The 15899-nt window shown below is 39.1% G+C and overlaps 1 protein-coding gene across 5 annotated transcripts in view; it reads left to right on the top strand.

The window, feature by feature from the left end:
- Positions 1-15899, top strand: part of PLCL1 (phospholipase C like 1 (inactive)) — a 310279-nt gene that overhangs the window by 240419 nt on the left and 53961 nt on the right. For all 5 annotated transcript variants that reach the window (XM_070580506.1, XM_070580505.1, XM_070580507.1 and 2 more), the window contains 2 exons: positions 155-2629; positions 4979-5182. In XM_070580506.1, the coding sequence (XP_070436607.1) occupies positions 155-2629; positions 4979-5182 (2679 nt within the window). The remainder of the gene's footprint in view (positions 1-154; positions 2630-4978; positions 5183-15899) is intronic.

The following is a 15899-nucleotide window of genomic DNA, read 5'->3' on the forward strand; positions in this document are numbered from 1 at the left end:
ATGTCTCTTTTCTGAAACAGTGAAAAGGTAAATTTTAGGCTAGCGTCTGTCCAGATAATCACGATGTCTGAATGGAGTCTGAAGAGTTCATAGAGTATTAACTGAATTTGTCTGTTTTCTAAAGGAAATTGATTATTTTTAAATTATTTTACAGGATCCTTCAAACCAAAAATGTGGGGGAAGAAAGAAAACTGTGTCTTTCAGCAGCATGCCATCGGAAAAGAAAATTAGCAGTGCGAGCGACTGCATCAGCTTCATGCAAGCTGGCTGTGAACTCAAGAAGGTCCGGCCAAACTCCCGCATTTACAACCGTTTTTTCACCCTGGACACAGACCTCCAAGCTCTTCGCTGGGAGCCTTCCAAGAAAGACCTTGAGAAAGCTAAGCTTGATATTTCTGCCATAAAAGAGATCAGACTGGGCAAGAACACAGAAACGTTTAGAAACAATGGCCTTGCTGACCAGATTTGTGAGGACTGTGCCTTTTCCATAGTCCATGGGGAAAACTACGAGTCTCTGGATCTGGTTGCCAATTCAGCAGACGTAGCAAATATCTGGGTGTCAGGGTTACGGTACCTGGTTTCTCGGAGTAAGCAACCCCTTGATTTTATGGAGGGCAACCAGAGCACACCAAGGTTCATGTGGTTGAAAACTGTGTTTGAAGCAGCAGATGTTGATGGGAATGGGATTATGTTGGAAGACACCGCTGTAGAGTTAATAAAACAGCTCAACCCTACCCTGAAGGAGTCCAAGATCAGGTTAAAGTTTAAAGAAATCCAGAAGAGCAAAGAGAAACTAACCACTCGAGTGACAGAAGAGGAATTTTGCGAAGCTTTTTGTGAACTTTGCACCAGGTCAGAAGTATATTTCTTACTTGTACAGATATCTAAAAACAAAGAATATTTGGATGCCAATGATCTGATGCTCTTTTTAGAAGCTGAGCAAGGAGTCACCCATATCACTGAGGATATGTGCTTAGACATTATTCGGAGATATGAACTTTCTGAAGAGGGACGCCAAAAAGGGTTTCTTGCAATTGATGGCTTTACCCAGTATTTGTTGTCACCAGAATGTGAGATTTTTGATCCTGAGCAAAAAAAGGTTGCCCAAGATATGACCCAGCCCTTATCTCACTACTACATCAACGCCTCTCACAACACCTATCTCATAGAAGACCAGTTCCGGGGGCCGGCTGATATTAACGGGTATGTCAGAGCTTTGAAAATGGGCTGTCGAAGCATTGAACTTGATGTAAGTGATGGTTCAGATAATGAACCAATCCTCTGTAATCGAAATAACATGACAACACACCTTTCCTTTCTAAGTGTCATAGAGGTGATAAATAAATTTGCCTTTGTTGCTTCTGAATACCCACTCATTCTGTGCTTGGGGAATCGCTGCTCCCTGCCACAGCAGAAGGTAATGGTCCAACAGATGAGAAAGGTTTTTGGCAATACGCTCTATACGGAAGCACCTTTGCCATCAGAATCCTACCTCCCATCTCCAGAAAAATTAAAAAGAATGATCATTGTGAAAGGAAAGAAATTGCCTTCTGATCCAGATGTTTTAGAAGGAGAAGTAACAGACGAAGATGAAGAAGCTGAAATGTCTCGAAGGATGTCAGTAGATTACAATGGTGAGCAGAAACAAGTCTGGCTGTGTAGGGAGCTCTCTGATTTGGTATCTATCTGTCAGTCTGTTCAGTACAGGGATTTTGAACTGTCTATGAAGAGCCAAAACTACTGGGAAATTTGTTCATTTAGTGAAACAGAGGCCAGCCGAATTGCAAATGAGTATCCAGAGGATTTTGTAAATTATAATAAGAAGTTCTTATCAAGAATCTATCCTAGTGCCATGAGGATTGATTCCAGTAACTTGAATCCACAAGACTTTTGGAATTGTGGCTGTCAGATTGTGGCAATGAATTTTCAGACTCCTGGTCCGATGATGGACCTTCACACAGGCTGGTTTCTTCAAAATGGGGGTTGTGGTTATGTTCTGAGGCCGTCCATCATGCGAGATGAAGTTTCTTACTTCAGCGCAAATACAAAGGGCATTGTACCTGGGGTGTCTCCTCTGGCTCTTCACATCAAGATCATCAGTGGGCAGAATTTTCCAAAGCCCAAGGGAGCGTGTGCCAAAGGGGATGTCATAGATCCCTATGTTTGTATAGAGATACATGGAATTCCGGCAGACTGCTCCGAGCAAAGAACTAAAACCGTACAACAAAACAGTGATAATCCTATTTTTGATGAAACTTTTGAGTTTCAAGTAAACCTGCCTGAGCTGGCCATGATCCGCTTTGTTGTTCTGGATGATGACTACATCGGGGATGAGTTTATAGGGCAATACACAATACCGTTTGAATGTTTGCAGCCTGGATATCGGCACGTTCCCCTGCGCTCTTTCGTGGGTGACATCATGGAGCACGTAACCCTTTTTGTCCACATAGCAATAACTAATCGAAGTGGAGGAGGCAAGGCACAGAAGCGCAGCCTTTCGGTGAGAATGGGGAAGAAAATTCGGGAATGCACCATGCTCAGGAATGTCGGTCTTAAAACCATAGATGACGTCTTTAAAACAGCACTTCATCCCTTGCGAGAAGCCATAGATATGAGAGAAAATATGCAGGTAGGAAAAATCCCGTCCTCTCCCCCCGGCCCCTACTCCCTCCTCCCTTCTCTTACTGGTGAACATTGTGTTTTATTAATAGTCTGATTCCTCAAAAAATTATCAGAAAGATTGTGTAAACCCATATACCACTGAACTAAGTTCAGTGTTGCCTGTAATAAAGCAGATGTGTTTTATGTTTCTATTCGTGAATGCTGTGTTAAATTTGGCCTGAACTAAGTGAGCCAGGTAGTGGAGTATCAATGTAGCAAAATGCCATATACCCATTAAACATCGCTAGTACATAACCAAATTGATATGTGGAATGTGTATATGAAGAGAATAGAGTACAAAGTATTGTATGTGTGTCATACATAAAATATTAAATAAACACGCGCATACTGATTAGGAGTGTATGTGTAAAATATTTGCTTATGTGAACACGAAAGGGAATTTTAAGTCATATGAAACAAATGTAATGTCTGTTGTTACTTTTTAGTTAGGTGTACAACGATAATAATAAGTTATTCCCCACAAGAGCAAACAAAACTAAACAAAATTTAGCACTTGAACTTGCTGAAAACTATGTAGGTTTCTCTTAGAAATGCGGTTTAATCAAAAGGACGTGGATTCTGGATTAAACTCTAGCCCCATGTGATCTTGAACAAATTATTTCAGCTCTTTGATCATCAGTTTTCTCTACATAAGGTAACAAAAATAGTAATACTTACATTGCAGGATTATAATGAGAAATAAGTGAGAGTTTCTGTAAATTGCGCAGCCTTGGCATGTAGAAATTCAATGTTAGTTTCTTTCCCTTCATTAATGCTTGTAATCAGAGATGGCCACAAACTTTTTTCTTCAATATCGTTTAACGTATTTATTCCAGGCTCAATGTCACTGAGAGTCCATCCACAACAATACTGCGTTTCTGCACCAGGCAAGGAGGTGCTGGTGGGCAGAAGCAACAGCAGTCTATGTACGAGAGTGAAACAGGAGAGGAATATTTTTCAATGCACTGCATTTGCTCCTTTAGCTAACATTTTTAAAGTAACCCTCACCGGAAAATCCCCACTTCAAGACAGAAAACAAGCTTGAAGAGATTAAATAATTTCCCAAATATTGCTGTTAATAAATAGCAATGTCGGGCTTTAAATCCAGACCTACTGCCACAACCATGGTCCTTCCTGGTTTTTAGTCATGTGATGCTGATCCTCAAACCCACGACTTGGTGAAAACTTTATTTTTACATTATTTCACAGAGGAATTCTAGGATTGACTTAAAATCAATTTTAATAGCCAAAGTGGTGGAAAATAGTGTGGTACATAAATGATATGTAAATCCTCAGACTGTAAGCATTTAATTTGAGGTGGGGTCTCTTAGCCACTATTTTAAAAACAGTCTCCAAATATTAGCATCTTCTACCTGCCTTTTCCTGACATAATTCTGTAACTATTATAAATCCCTCTATGAGATTAGTTATAAATCATTTCTACATCTAAATTTATAAATAGAAGTAGATTTTGTATATTTCTATATAATTCTTGAAATATATCCTTTATATATATTATGTGTTTAAAATACATATTAAGGAGAGTTGGTTATGGATAAAGTTTTTCCAGGTAGTACTGATAATTTATATCGTCTCAACAGAAACTCTTTTGGGTTGAGGATTATTTGGAGCCTAATCAGTAGAAAAATGAGTACTATCATTGTCACTAAATTCAGGAGACATATAATAGGTTAGGTATTATTTGCTGTTAATAAAACATAAAATAGTCATAATTCTTATTTCAAATGAATTTTTTAAAAGCCTGTAACATGGACAAACATAGCCCAACATGAAATGTGTTTTAGTATGTGCATCTGTGAGGTGCATCTCTGATGGGATGACAAAGAGTACCATTGATGGTTAGTTAAGTGCACGTGGTGAGTGATGGCAGCCTGCTCCCTTGAGGGGAAGAGCCTGAAGGAGATGCACTCCGATGGACAACCACTGACATGCTTTTATGACCATCAGGATACAAATAAAATAAGGTGTTCATGACTGGCCAATGCTAGTTTGTATGAATATTCCAGTGCTTGGCTTTGAAAAGCACTGTGTAGCCTTGAGTCTCAATCTGCTTTGCTTTGTGGCATATTTGTAGTGGTTGCTGAAAACTGAGAAAGATGAAGTCTAATAGTGAATTAGCTCTGTGTTATCTGTGTGCATAACACAACCTTTCTGGTTGGTTATAATCCAGTTTGCTCCACACGATATCTGTATTTAAGGGTGTTCCTTTATGAATATGGTTTTGTGTAAGCCTAGGAGTGCTGGGGGTGAAGTGTCATGTGGTCAGAAGTGTAATTCCATGTTTTCTTCCCCGCAGAATGCCATCGTGTCTGTTAAGGAGCTGTGTGGACTTCCTCCTATCGCCAGTCTAAAGCAGTGCCTGTTGACCCTGTCCTCTCGGCTCATCGCCAGTGACAATTCTCCCTCAGTCTCTCTTGTGATGAAAGATAACTTCCCTTATCTGGAGCCTCTGGGGGCAATTCCAGATGTGCAGAAAAAGATGCTGGCTGCTTATGATCTGGTAGGATATTGTGACGCTGTATTTCTTATCTATGCATGTGGGAGATCATATGGCAGGGCTCTTTCATGGAACTCTAATGAATAACACAAAATCATTGCCTTTGAAACCTGGTTTGGGGGTAGCAGGCAGAGTTGGCCCTCTCTGCTTCCCATAAGCCCCAGTGGAGACTCCGAGGAGGTGCTCTGAACCCAGAGCTCCACAGAATGCAAATGGAAAATCTCCGCTTTAGCGAAGAATGAATTATTGATTAAGTCCTCAAGGGTATAAACAATTTCTCATCCTCCAAGTGACTTTAGCCTGAAAATAATCATTTAATTGCACACCTCTAGCAAGTAAACTTATGTCTCAGGGCTGCCTTATGATGGTTAAAACTAGGCATTTCTCTGGAGTTTTTATTTCTAAGCTCATAATGTTATCTGACTTTTCTGAATATATAATAGAATTTATGTAGCAATTAAATTTAAGAATAACTATATTTTTACATCTCCTAATTCCATAAAAAAAATTAAGGAGCAAATGAAAAACTGGGAAAATTTGTAACATGTGTGCTAGATAAAGTGTAAATGTCCTTAAAATAGAAAGAACACTTAAAAATAGATAAGGAAAAAAATACCGTGAAAAGAATCTTACATCAATCAGGATTAAGTTCAGCTTCATGAACCAAAAAATGCAAACCAGTCATGGCTTAAAAATACAAAGTTTTATTCTCTCACATAAAAATCTGGAGACCAGCCATTGAGAGTGGCACGTCCACAGTCTTAGGAACCTGGGCTCCCTCGAGCTTTCTGCTCCACTGTCCCTAGACCATCCTCAGAGTCCAAAATGGCTGCTGAGCTCCAACCATAACATCTGCATTGGAACCATCAGGAAAGATGAAGAGGAAAAAGAGGCATATCCTCTCTTTTTAAGTATATTTCTGTGAAATAGCGTGGATCACTTTTGCTTATATTTCATTAGCCTGGAATTGACACATAGCCACACTTAGCTGTGAAGGAGAATGGGAAATGTCTTTATTTCAAGGGGCTATGTGCCTAGCTAAAAGTTGTCTCTTCGGTTACTAAGAGATAGAGGGAGGGTGGATATTAGGGGACAGCAGATAGCTGTGCTTCAGGGGTGAACAGGCAATTCATGTGTCTCCTCCCCCTAAAAAAAACCCAATGAAAATGCAAAGACATATTTAACGTTAAAGTAAATTTTTAATTAAAGATATTAAAGAAATGAAGTGAGATACTTGCCCTCTCCATCAAATTGGCATTTTTCTTTTCTTTTTAAAAAAGTACCTCTGATAAAGAATTTAAGGAAATGGATACTCTCATCCATCCACTTCTAGCGGGAAAATAAAGTGAGATAATTTGGGGGGAAAAATTTGGTGATGTAATTTAAAATGTTTACCCCATTTGAGCTACATATTTCCTTTCCAGGGATTTATTATAAGTCAATAGAGATTTACGTAAACATATAGGTTTAATGATGTCAACATAGAAGGATTGGTTACAAAAAATACAGTAAACCATGTTATAGACTCTTTTGAAACCATTAAAATAATGTGTTAGAAGAATATTTAATGATGTGGGGAACTCCTTATAATATGTTTTGTGAAGAAGTCTGGTTATAAAAAATATACACTATAAGATTTAAATTGTATTTATATGTGTACATAGCTAAAATACTAGCAGGATATTAATAGTGATTATTTTTTTTCTAGGTTTAAATAAGCTTTTGTTGGTGAAACTCATGATATATTTTATAGGGTAAATCAAAGGCCTGGAGATTTGTTAATATCCTTTCTGTTTTTGACCTGTTCTTACTCTCAGGATAATCACTGACTACCTCTTTATAAAACTGATTATGTACTTTAATAGAAGATTCTACCCTCTTCTCTTCTTTTTTTTAATTAATTTTTTTATTGTGCCATAACAGTTTGGAACATTGTGAAATCTCAGTTGTACATTATTATTTGTCATACACCATATAAGTATGCCCCTTCACCCCCTGTGCCTACCTCCTACCTCCCTTCCCCTGGTAACCACACTGTTCTCTTTGTCCGTAAGTTTGCTTATGTTCCACAAATAAGTGAAATCATATGGTGTTTGTCTTTCTCTGTCTGGCTTATTTCACTTAACATAATACCCTCAAGATCTATCCATGTGGTTGCAAATGGGACAATTTTGTCCTTTTTTATAGCTGAGTAGTATTTTATTGTATATATATATATGACATCTTCTTTATCCAATCATCAGTTGACGGGCACTTGGGTTGCTTCCGTATCTTGGCTATTGTGAATAATGCTGCCATGAACATAGGGGGTGCATAAGCCTCTTTGTATTGTTAATTTCAAGTTTTTTGGATAAATACCCAGTAGTGGGATGGCTGGATCACATGGTATTTCTATTTTTAATTTTTTGAGGAATCTCCATACTGTTTCCCATAGTGGCTGCATGAGTTTGCATTCCCACCAGCAGTGTATGAGGGTTCCCTTTTCTCTACATCCTCTCCAACATTTGTTTTTCTGTCTTGGTGATTATAGACATTCTAACGGGCGTAAGGTGATATCTAAGTGTAGTTTTGATTTGCATTTCCCTAATGATTAGTGATGTTGAGCATCTTTTCATGTCCCTTTTGGCCATCTGTAGATCTTCTTTGTAAAAATGTCTGTTCATGTCCTCTGCCCAATGTTTGATCAGGTTGTTTGTATTTTTGTAGTTCAGTTGTGTGAGTTCTTTATATATTATGGAGGTTAACACTTTGTTGGATATATGATTTGCAAATATTTTCTCCCAGTTGGTGGGGTTTTTTTTTTATTAAGGTTGTGAAAGTTAACATCCTTGTGAAATTACAGTTGTACATCATTATTAGTCATGTTGTAGGTACACCACTTCACCCCTAGTACCCTCCCCCCACCCCCTTTCCCCTGGCAATCACCGATCAGTTCTCTTTGTCCATATGTTAACTACCACCTATGAGTGGAGTCATACAGAGTTCGTATTTCTCTGTCTGGGTTATTTCACTCAACATAATGCCCTCAAGGTCTATCCATGTTGTGGTGAATGGGACGACTTTGTCCTTTTTTATGGCTGAGTAGTATTCCATTGTATATATATACCACATCTTCTTTATCCAATCATCAGTTGCTGCGCACTTAGGTTGGTTCCATGACTTGGCTATTGTGAATAATGCTGCGATGAACATAGGGGTGCATGGAACTTTTGGAATTGCTGATTTCAGGTTCTTAGGATAGATACCCAGTAGTGGGATGGCTGGGTCATAAGGTATTTCTATTCTTAACTTTTTGAGGAATCTCCATACTCTTTTCCATAGTGGCTGCACCAGTTTGCATTCGGGTGGGTTGTTTTTTCATTTTGATTCTGGTTTCCTTTGCCTTCCAGAAGCTCTTTAGTCTGATGAAGTCTTACTTGTTTATTTTTTCTTTTGTTTCCCTTGTCTGAGTACACATGGTATTCAAAAAGATCCTTTTAAGACTGATGTCAAAGAGTATACTGCCTCTATTTTCTTCCAGAAGTTGTATGGTTTCAGGTCTTACCTTCAAGTCTTTGATCCATTTTGAGTTTATTGTTGTGTGTGGAGAGAGATAATGGTCTACTTTCATTCTTTTACATGTGGCTGTCCAGTTTTCCCAGCACCATTTATTAACAAGACTTTCCTTTCTCCATTGTATGTTTTTGGCTCCTTTGTCAAAGATTAGCTTTCTGTGGGTGGGTGGTTTTATTTCTGGGCTTTCGGTTCTGTTCCATTGATCTGTGTGACTGTTTTTGTGCCAGTACCATGCTGTTTTGATTACTATAGCTTTGTAATATGTTTTGAAGTCAGGGATTGTGATGCCTCCAGCTTTGTTCTTGTTTCTCAGGATTGCTTTGGCTATTTGGGGTCTTTGCTTGCCCCATATGATTTTTAAGATTCTTTGTTCTATTTCTGTGAAGAATGCCATTGGGATTCTGATTGGGATTGCGTTGAATCTGTAGATAGCTTTAGGTAGTAGGGGCGTTTTAACTGTGTTTATTCTTCCATAATAGTGATTATTTTTAACTAAGGAGCATGAATTTTATTTTCTTATTTATGTTTTTCCATATTTTTTCTCTATTTGCCAAACTCTTTATAGTGAACCTGACTGATTTTTATAATTGAATAAAAAGAAACAGTAAAGAAGAAAAGAATAATGTTTTATCATCAAACACAACTGGAAGATGTTTAGGATAACCATTCTACAGCTGAAAAAGGAAAAAATCCCATAGAGTGTATTTTGCTTATGAGTGATTGAACCTCTTATAAACTGTACTTCATGGCTGCTGGGGGAAAAGTTCGCCTATTACCTGTATCTCATTTTTCATGAAATCAATTTTTTCATCATAAAAGTAGGGACTGAAAGCTATTCAGTGAATAGGTATAATTGCCATCTGAGAGGTGAAATTAGGGTACTAGTTGCCATAGAAACAGACAGTGGAAATCACTCCAATTCCCTTTTAAGCTAAGCAAGAAGAATCATTCACTGAGAGGGGAGCCTGGTCCCCCGGAGCTGGGCCTATAAGAAGCAGAAAAGCACCTGAACTGTGTTTGGCCCATTTCCATTTCACATCCCCAAGTGTCCGATGGGGTTTTGTTTTTCCGTTTTATCTGCTGGTGCCAAATGTGAACATGAGCTTTTTCTCATTTGTATTTTTAAAATGCAATTTGTAATTATAAGCATAGCATAGTTTTCCAAAGCTTAAAATCAAAGGCTACCGTGGACAGCAGAAATACTTATAACGATGTCTTCTTTTATAGTTCCCTATGGAAATGGCTTTTCATTTTGGTAAGGAGTTGAGTATAAATATCCTTACATCAAATGGTAAACTCAGCAGACTGTGGAAGTGATCGAAAATCCTGCTGACGTCTCTGTTTGTTGTTTCTTTTAGGGGGTGGGTGGGTAGGGCCAGATGAGTGTTGTGACAGTATTGAACGTAAAAATGCCATTTTTAGCTTTTAGGTTTTGCTTTGTATTGGTTGGCATTTTTAATGCTCTTGATGTATCAGTGTTAGTATTTATTTTAAAGAGGTCCCCCAAGATATTCTGCAGATCCAGAGTGATCATTTAAAAACATAAATCTGACCATGTCACTTTTCTGCTTAAGATCCTCTGGTGGCTTCCCATAAAATAAAATAGAAACTCCTCACTGTGGCCTGCGGGGCCATTTATGGTCTGGCCTGGCTTACTTATCTCTCTTGCCTCTCCCAACCTCACCCTGGACCCTCGCTTCTGCTCACTCCCCCAGCACATGAGCTTGCTTTCTTTCTGCAATCAGACCAAGCTTGTTCCAAACTCCGGGTCATTTTATTTGCAGTTCTCTGTGCCTGGAACATTCTTCTCTTGCATGGATAATTCCTTCTTATCTCTTAATTCTTATCTGAAATGTCATATCCTCAGAGAAGCGTTCTCTAACTGCTGTCCCCAGCTGTCACTCTATCACATAGCCCTGTTTGATTTCCATAGTCCTACATAGCAAGAATGAAAAATATTTTGCTTGACTTTTTGTTTAATTTCTGTCCTCCTTTACCTCTCAGTTTGAATGTATACTCCATGAGGGCAGAGACCCTGTCTATCTTTCTTTACTACCATTATCTCTAGCTCCTAAAAGAGTGCTGGCACATAGTATGTTATCAACTAATGTTAGTTGAATAAAAAGTAAATAGAGGCATCTGTTGTTGGTGAAAATAGTGTAGTTCCCATGCTATAATTGAATGTGTTTTATGGTAAATCTTTAAGTCCCCTTGTTTTACTCCTATGATACCACCCTAGCCAAATTATTCCCTGTCTTAGACATACAGTTAAAAACCTAGAGACTAAGGCAAAACTATGGAGACAGTAAAAAGATCAGTAGTTGCAAGGGGCTGCGGGCAGGGTGGAAGAAGGGAGGGAGGATGAATGAGTGGAGCCCAAGGGATTTTTAGGACAGTAAAACTATTCTGTATGATATTGTACTAGTGGACACCTGTCATTATGCATTTGTCAAAACCCATAAAATGTACAACACAAAGAGTGAACAGTAATGTAAACTATGGACTTTAGCTAATCACAAGGTGTCAATATTGGCTCTTGAATTGTGATAAGTGTACCACACTAGTGTGAGATGTTAGCAGGAGGGAAAAGTGGAGGTGGGGTGAGAGGGTAGATGGGAACTCTCTGTACTTTCTCCTTAATTTTTATGTAGACCTAAAACTTCTCATAAAAAGAAAGTCTAAAAACCCCCCTACAGACTATTAATAAAAGCTTATTTGGATGACTAAGGCAGAAGGCAGATCTGGGGTTTATTGCCTGGTGGTGGTGTGGGGGCAGTAATTCCAAAATGAACATCGTGCCTGTTCAACTTAGACTCAAGTTGCTGCAACATTTGGATTTCTCAGAAATGGTAATGAACTGTATAGATGCCGTCCAAAAGGAAAAGTTGTAACTCCTAAAAAAATATAGAATATGTTTAGAACAAAAAACCTGAAATCCTTTCCAAAGGGGTAGGAATGTTCAGCTTATTTCGGTATCAAAAGAAAACAAATCAGGCAACCAGGTAATCTTCGCATATTGAAAGCCAGCCTGAGTGTGTCAGTCTCTACTGCTTATCAAGAGGAAAGAAAATGAGACTATTCTAGCAAACCTTGACCCCGAGTTTCTCTGTACGGATTTTTTCTACATTGAGCTTTTCCCTAATGAGCTGAGTTGTCCTTATTTCTTACCAAACACTAGCTAATTTAATATTTGGAAATATTTCTTCTTGAGAGTTTTAAAAATTCAGTCTTAAAGTCATTTTAATAGTAATATTGTAATTATTATTCTATTATAGCATCTGTGTTGATATCAAGTAATCAAAACCCTAATATATTTGTAGTAGAGTGGGCTTATTTCCACAGCATAATATCTGGAGACATCCCCCTTCCCCTTTCCATATCTTATTTAAAACATATGTTTTCTATCTGCCCACTGGTACTCAAAATTTCCAAATTACAATCAATTTCTTTAAGCCTTTTTATCTCTTTTAAAATGCAAAGAAAATCTCTGTGAGTAGTAACACATTGGGTTATCAGTAATTTGTACCTTCGAATGAATTTCACAGATCCTGTCCTACCAGCCGGTTTTTACCTGGGAAGGGAAGAGATCCTAATGACTGAGGGTTCCCCAAGCCTGGGTAGGGTGAAGGTGAGGCTGCTCAAGGAATTGCCATTTTTCCTAAAGGCAGTCCTGTCTGCAGTCGCCCTTAATATGCTGAGTTGGGATATAGCCACATAAATGCCTGCCTGATATTTAGGGCAACGAAAGCAGAGGTGACTTTCCTGGTATCAAGCACATGTCACAGCCAGAGGTGGGATATGACAGCTTCTGAAAAGCACTAAAGCAAACTGGGAACATTATTAATCAATAACTCAGACAAGTAGAACAGGCCCTATAAGTTGAAGGAGGAACTGACGCCTCCTTCCTGGGCTAGGGACACACGGAGGAGAGCTGTGCGCAGGGGACTGCTCGCCCAGCGCCGTTTCAGTCTCTCTGTGGTCATCAGGGCAGTTTTTCAGAACCTCTCCCAAGAACTTAATTTAAGAGCAGAACACCATTTCTAAGTGCCTGATCCCTTTATTGCGCTGTGATGGCTTTTGGCTCAGGCCTCTTGAAGAGTGAGCATCACTTCCCCACTCTGGATTTCCACTTTTTGAGAAAATACACCACTGAAGTAGGTAACATAGTCATAGAGTCACTGCTAAGTCTTTTAAGGCTGTGAATGCAGCATAATTATGTTTGCTAATAAAAGTGATATGATGTGAGGTGCGTTTTTTTTTTTTATCATTGAGGATTAATCTTATTCTTGAGGTTGTTAAAAATGAATATTGGTTGCTGAAAGAGTTGCCTAGTGTTAGAGCCACGAATGGAGATGTTTAATTTCATAAACATCTGCTGAGCTCCTCCCACGTGCCAGCCGCTGTGTTAAGTGCCGTGGAAGGTCCAGCAGACCCTGTGCTCTGGTGGCTGACAGTGAGGAGAGGCCACCAGGCACCGTCCATCGCAGGCATGTGAGTCTGTGATTGGTGATGTGCTTATGTAACTCATCACTGAACTGAGGTGGTAACGGTTGGTGATTACACTGGAAAATACTTTGTAGTTTCAGTAGGACGCTATCAAAATTAGTTTGTTTGAATGGGTTTGACTTTTTTCTTTTCTTTTTACAATAGTGCTTTTATGCAGGTAGATTGAATATTAGTTTTGAAACCTGTCTTGAGCCCCAGCCCTAACATTTACTCTAGTCACGTTTCTACATTTGATTATGGGACATCATCTGGGTGTCTCAAGAACAAACAACAGCCATCTAATATGTCAAAACCTGGGTTCATCTTTTTATTTCCTAGGTACTCATTGACCCTTATCTGACCACTGTGAGAGAGACCACCGTGCCAACGGTCCTCAGTTCCTCCCAATGATTTCTGAATGTTCTCTCTCTCCATAGTAACTCCAGCAAGGTCTTGTTACCTACTCTTCAATATTAATGAGATCCATTGCTTCTTACCTTGTGGTGTTTCTCGTGTGTATCCATTTCCTTACATTGACTACGCTTCTCTCTTCTCCTCCTGCCTGAATTTTTCAGCAGGCTGAGAAGTCCTCCATCTAGTCTCTGCCTTTCCCTAGTTCAGCGATTGAAATAATCATCCTCAAATTCTGCATCTGATGTTTGGCCACCTTGCAAAGCCCTCACCCCCAGTGCGGATTGTTTGAAACCCCACTGCTCATTTGCTTCTGTTTGAACCCTCTCCTCAGGCAACCTGATTTCTCTTCTGCATCCTTTTCATTATCCATCCTTTGTCTCTATGTTCCGTGCCACCTCGAATGCCTTCCTAGCCTTAATTGCTTCTCCATCAATCAAAGTCCTAACCTCTCGCAAAACTTACCTTATTAAGAAAAGATTCATTCATTGACTTTATTCATGACATTCGATACATACCATGTATAAAGAACTTTAGTAGATTCTGTGCAATACGGAGATGAATAAGCAGAGAAGGTATCAGCACAAATAGCCATGATGCGAAGCATGACAGCTCTTTGACTCAAGAGAAATATGAGTAAAATGAGATGGAAACATGAATATTTGGCACTTTAAAACACCGCTTTCTCCTTGGACATGTCATTTTGTGTGTATCTTTAGGCTTTTGATTAGCCAGCTCAACAAAGACATTTTGGCTGCCCGCTGTTGTGCAGGGTGCTGGGGGAAAGGAATGGTATGAAGCACAATTTCTCCCTGGAGGAGCGGGAAGTCCTGATGGGAAGGCAGGACTTACACCTGAAAAGGGAAGGAGCAGAGACACACAGGGTCCCGAGTGGACCAGATGGCGTTTTAAGTCCTGGGCTGGATGGAGTCTAAGGACGTTGAGGCCTGTGATGGGCTTTTTACAGTGACTTATAATACACCCCCCCAACTCCCACCTCATGCTCAGCAGAATTTTATTTGCAAATAATTTTTAAACAAAAATATCGTTGGACTTTTCTATAATTTTTTCTTTAGATAGCTGAATTTTTACTCTTCTAATATTCTCAGCTGTCTGATTTTTCATGCATAGTCAAGAAGCATTTGTCTAACGTATTTGGTTCTTTGCAGTGTTTTAAATGAATGTGAGAACTTTTGGAGAGTTAGTGTTTGGAATGTAGCATTCCGAGGTGGAATAGTTATAGGAGATTGTGACTGTAAAAATAACCCAAAGCATTCTCCAAAGGTGACTTCCGTGCCGAATGATTTAACATTAACATAAAAGTTAAAACTTTACTACCGTAAGCGCAACTGATTTTCTGAAGATAAAAAAGAAGTGGAAACAATCTAGAGGACATAAGTCAAGGGTGATTTAATCTTTTACTGCGTCAGTGGGGTGTGATGTGGAGGGCAGTTGTTCATTTCTTAGTACGTCTTGAAATCTAGCAAAAAGAGCCAACCGCTGTCTTTAATCACTCTTCTAGTGTAACCAGTACGCTGGCAGGTATCACAATAAAGCCAAGTGTAATGGGTTGGATTAAATACATTCTCTCCTGTCAGTGTTCTTACCAAGATATATTGAGTTTAGGATAGGAAAAGGTTGGAGGAATGTCTGCAGTCCCCAGCGTAGTTTTGCTTATTGAAATCAATAAATTGAAATCAGATAAGTCAAAGATACTCTCCTTCCCTCCCTCTCTCTTATTGTGAAGTTTGTGTGGAACTTTATATTAGTTTGCATTTCAAAAAGTATATTGGCTTGTATAATAATAGAACCCAGAAAAAGAACAGTCTGCTGGCATGTGCTCAAGCAGAGCTGGCTATTTAAAAACAAGATGTCCTACCCTTAGTGCATTGAAACTTCCTTCAGTCGAGGGTGTGGCAATATCTTCTGATTCATTTTCTGTATAATGTGGGAACTGTCAGCATCTTGAGTCTTGGCAACATTTCCACTTGGTACCAGGGTCCCAAGGACACTGGATATCCCAGATGCGTCAATAAGCGAGTATTCAGGCTGGCTCCTTTGTGGAATATACATCCTCAGAATTCACTTTGCCTTCTCAAATACTCAAGTCCTTGCAAACCTTTTAGTTAAAGGTAGTTAATTGGCCCGAAAATTCTGGAGAAGGTTCAGGAAAGTTAGTCCCCTGGTAATTTTATGAATGAGCTAAATTTTAATCATAGCTGGATAAAAACAAACATTTCTAATGATTACTCAAGATATGGCTGACAAC

The sequence above is a fragment of the Equus przewalskii genome, chromosome 17 (genome assembly GCF_037783145.1).
Source record: "Equus przewalskii isolate Varuska chromosome 17, EquPr2, whole genome shotgun sequence".
Taxonomy (NCBI): domain Eukaryota; kingdom Metazoa; phylum Chordata; class Mammalia; order Perissodactyla; family Equidae; genus Equus; species Equus przewalskii.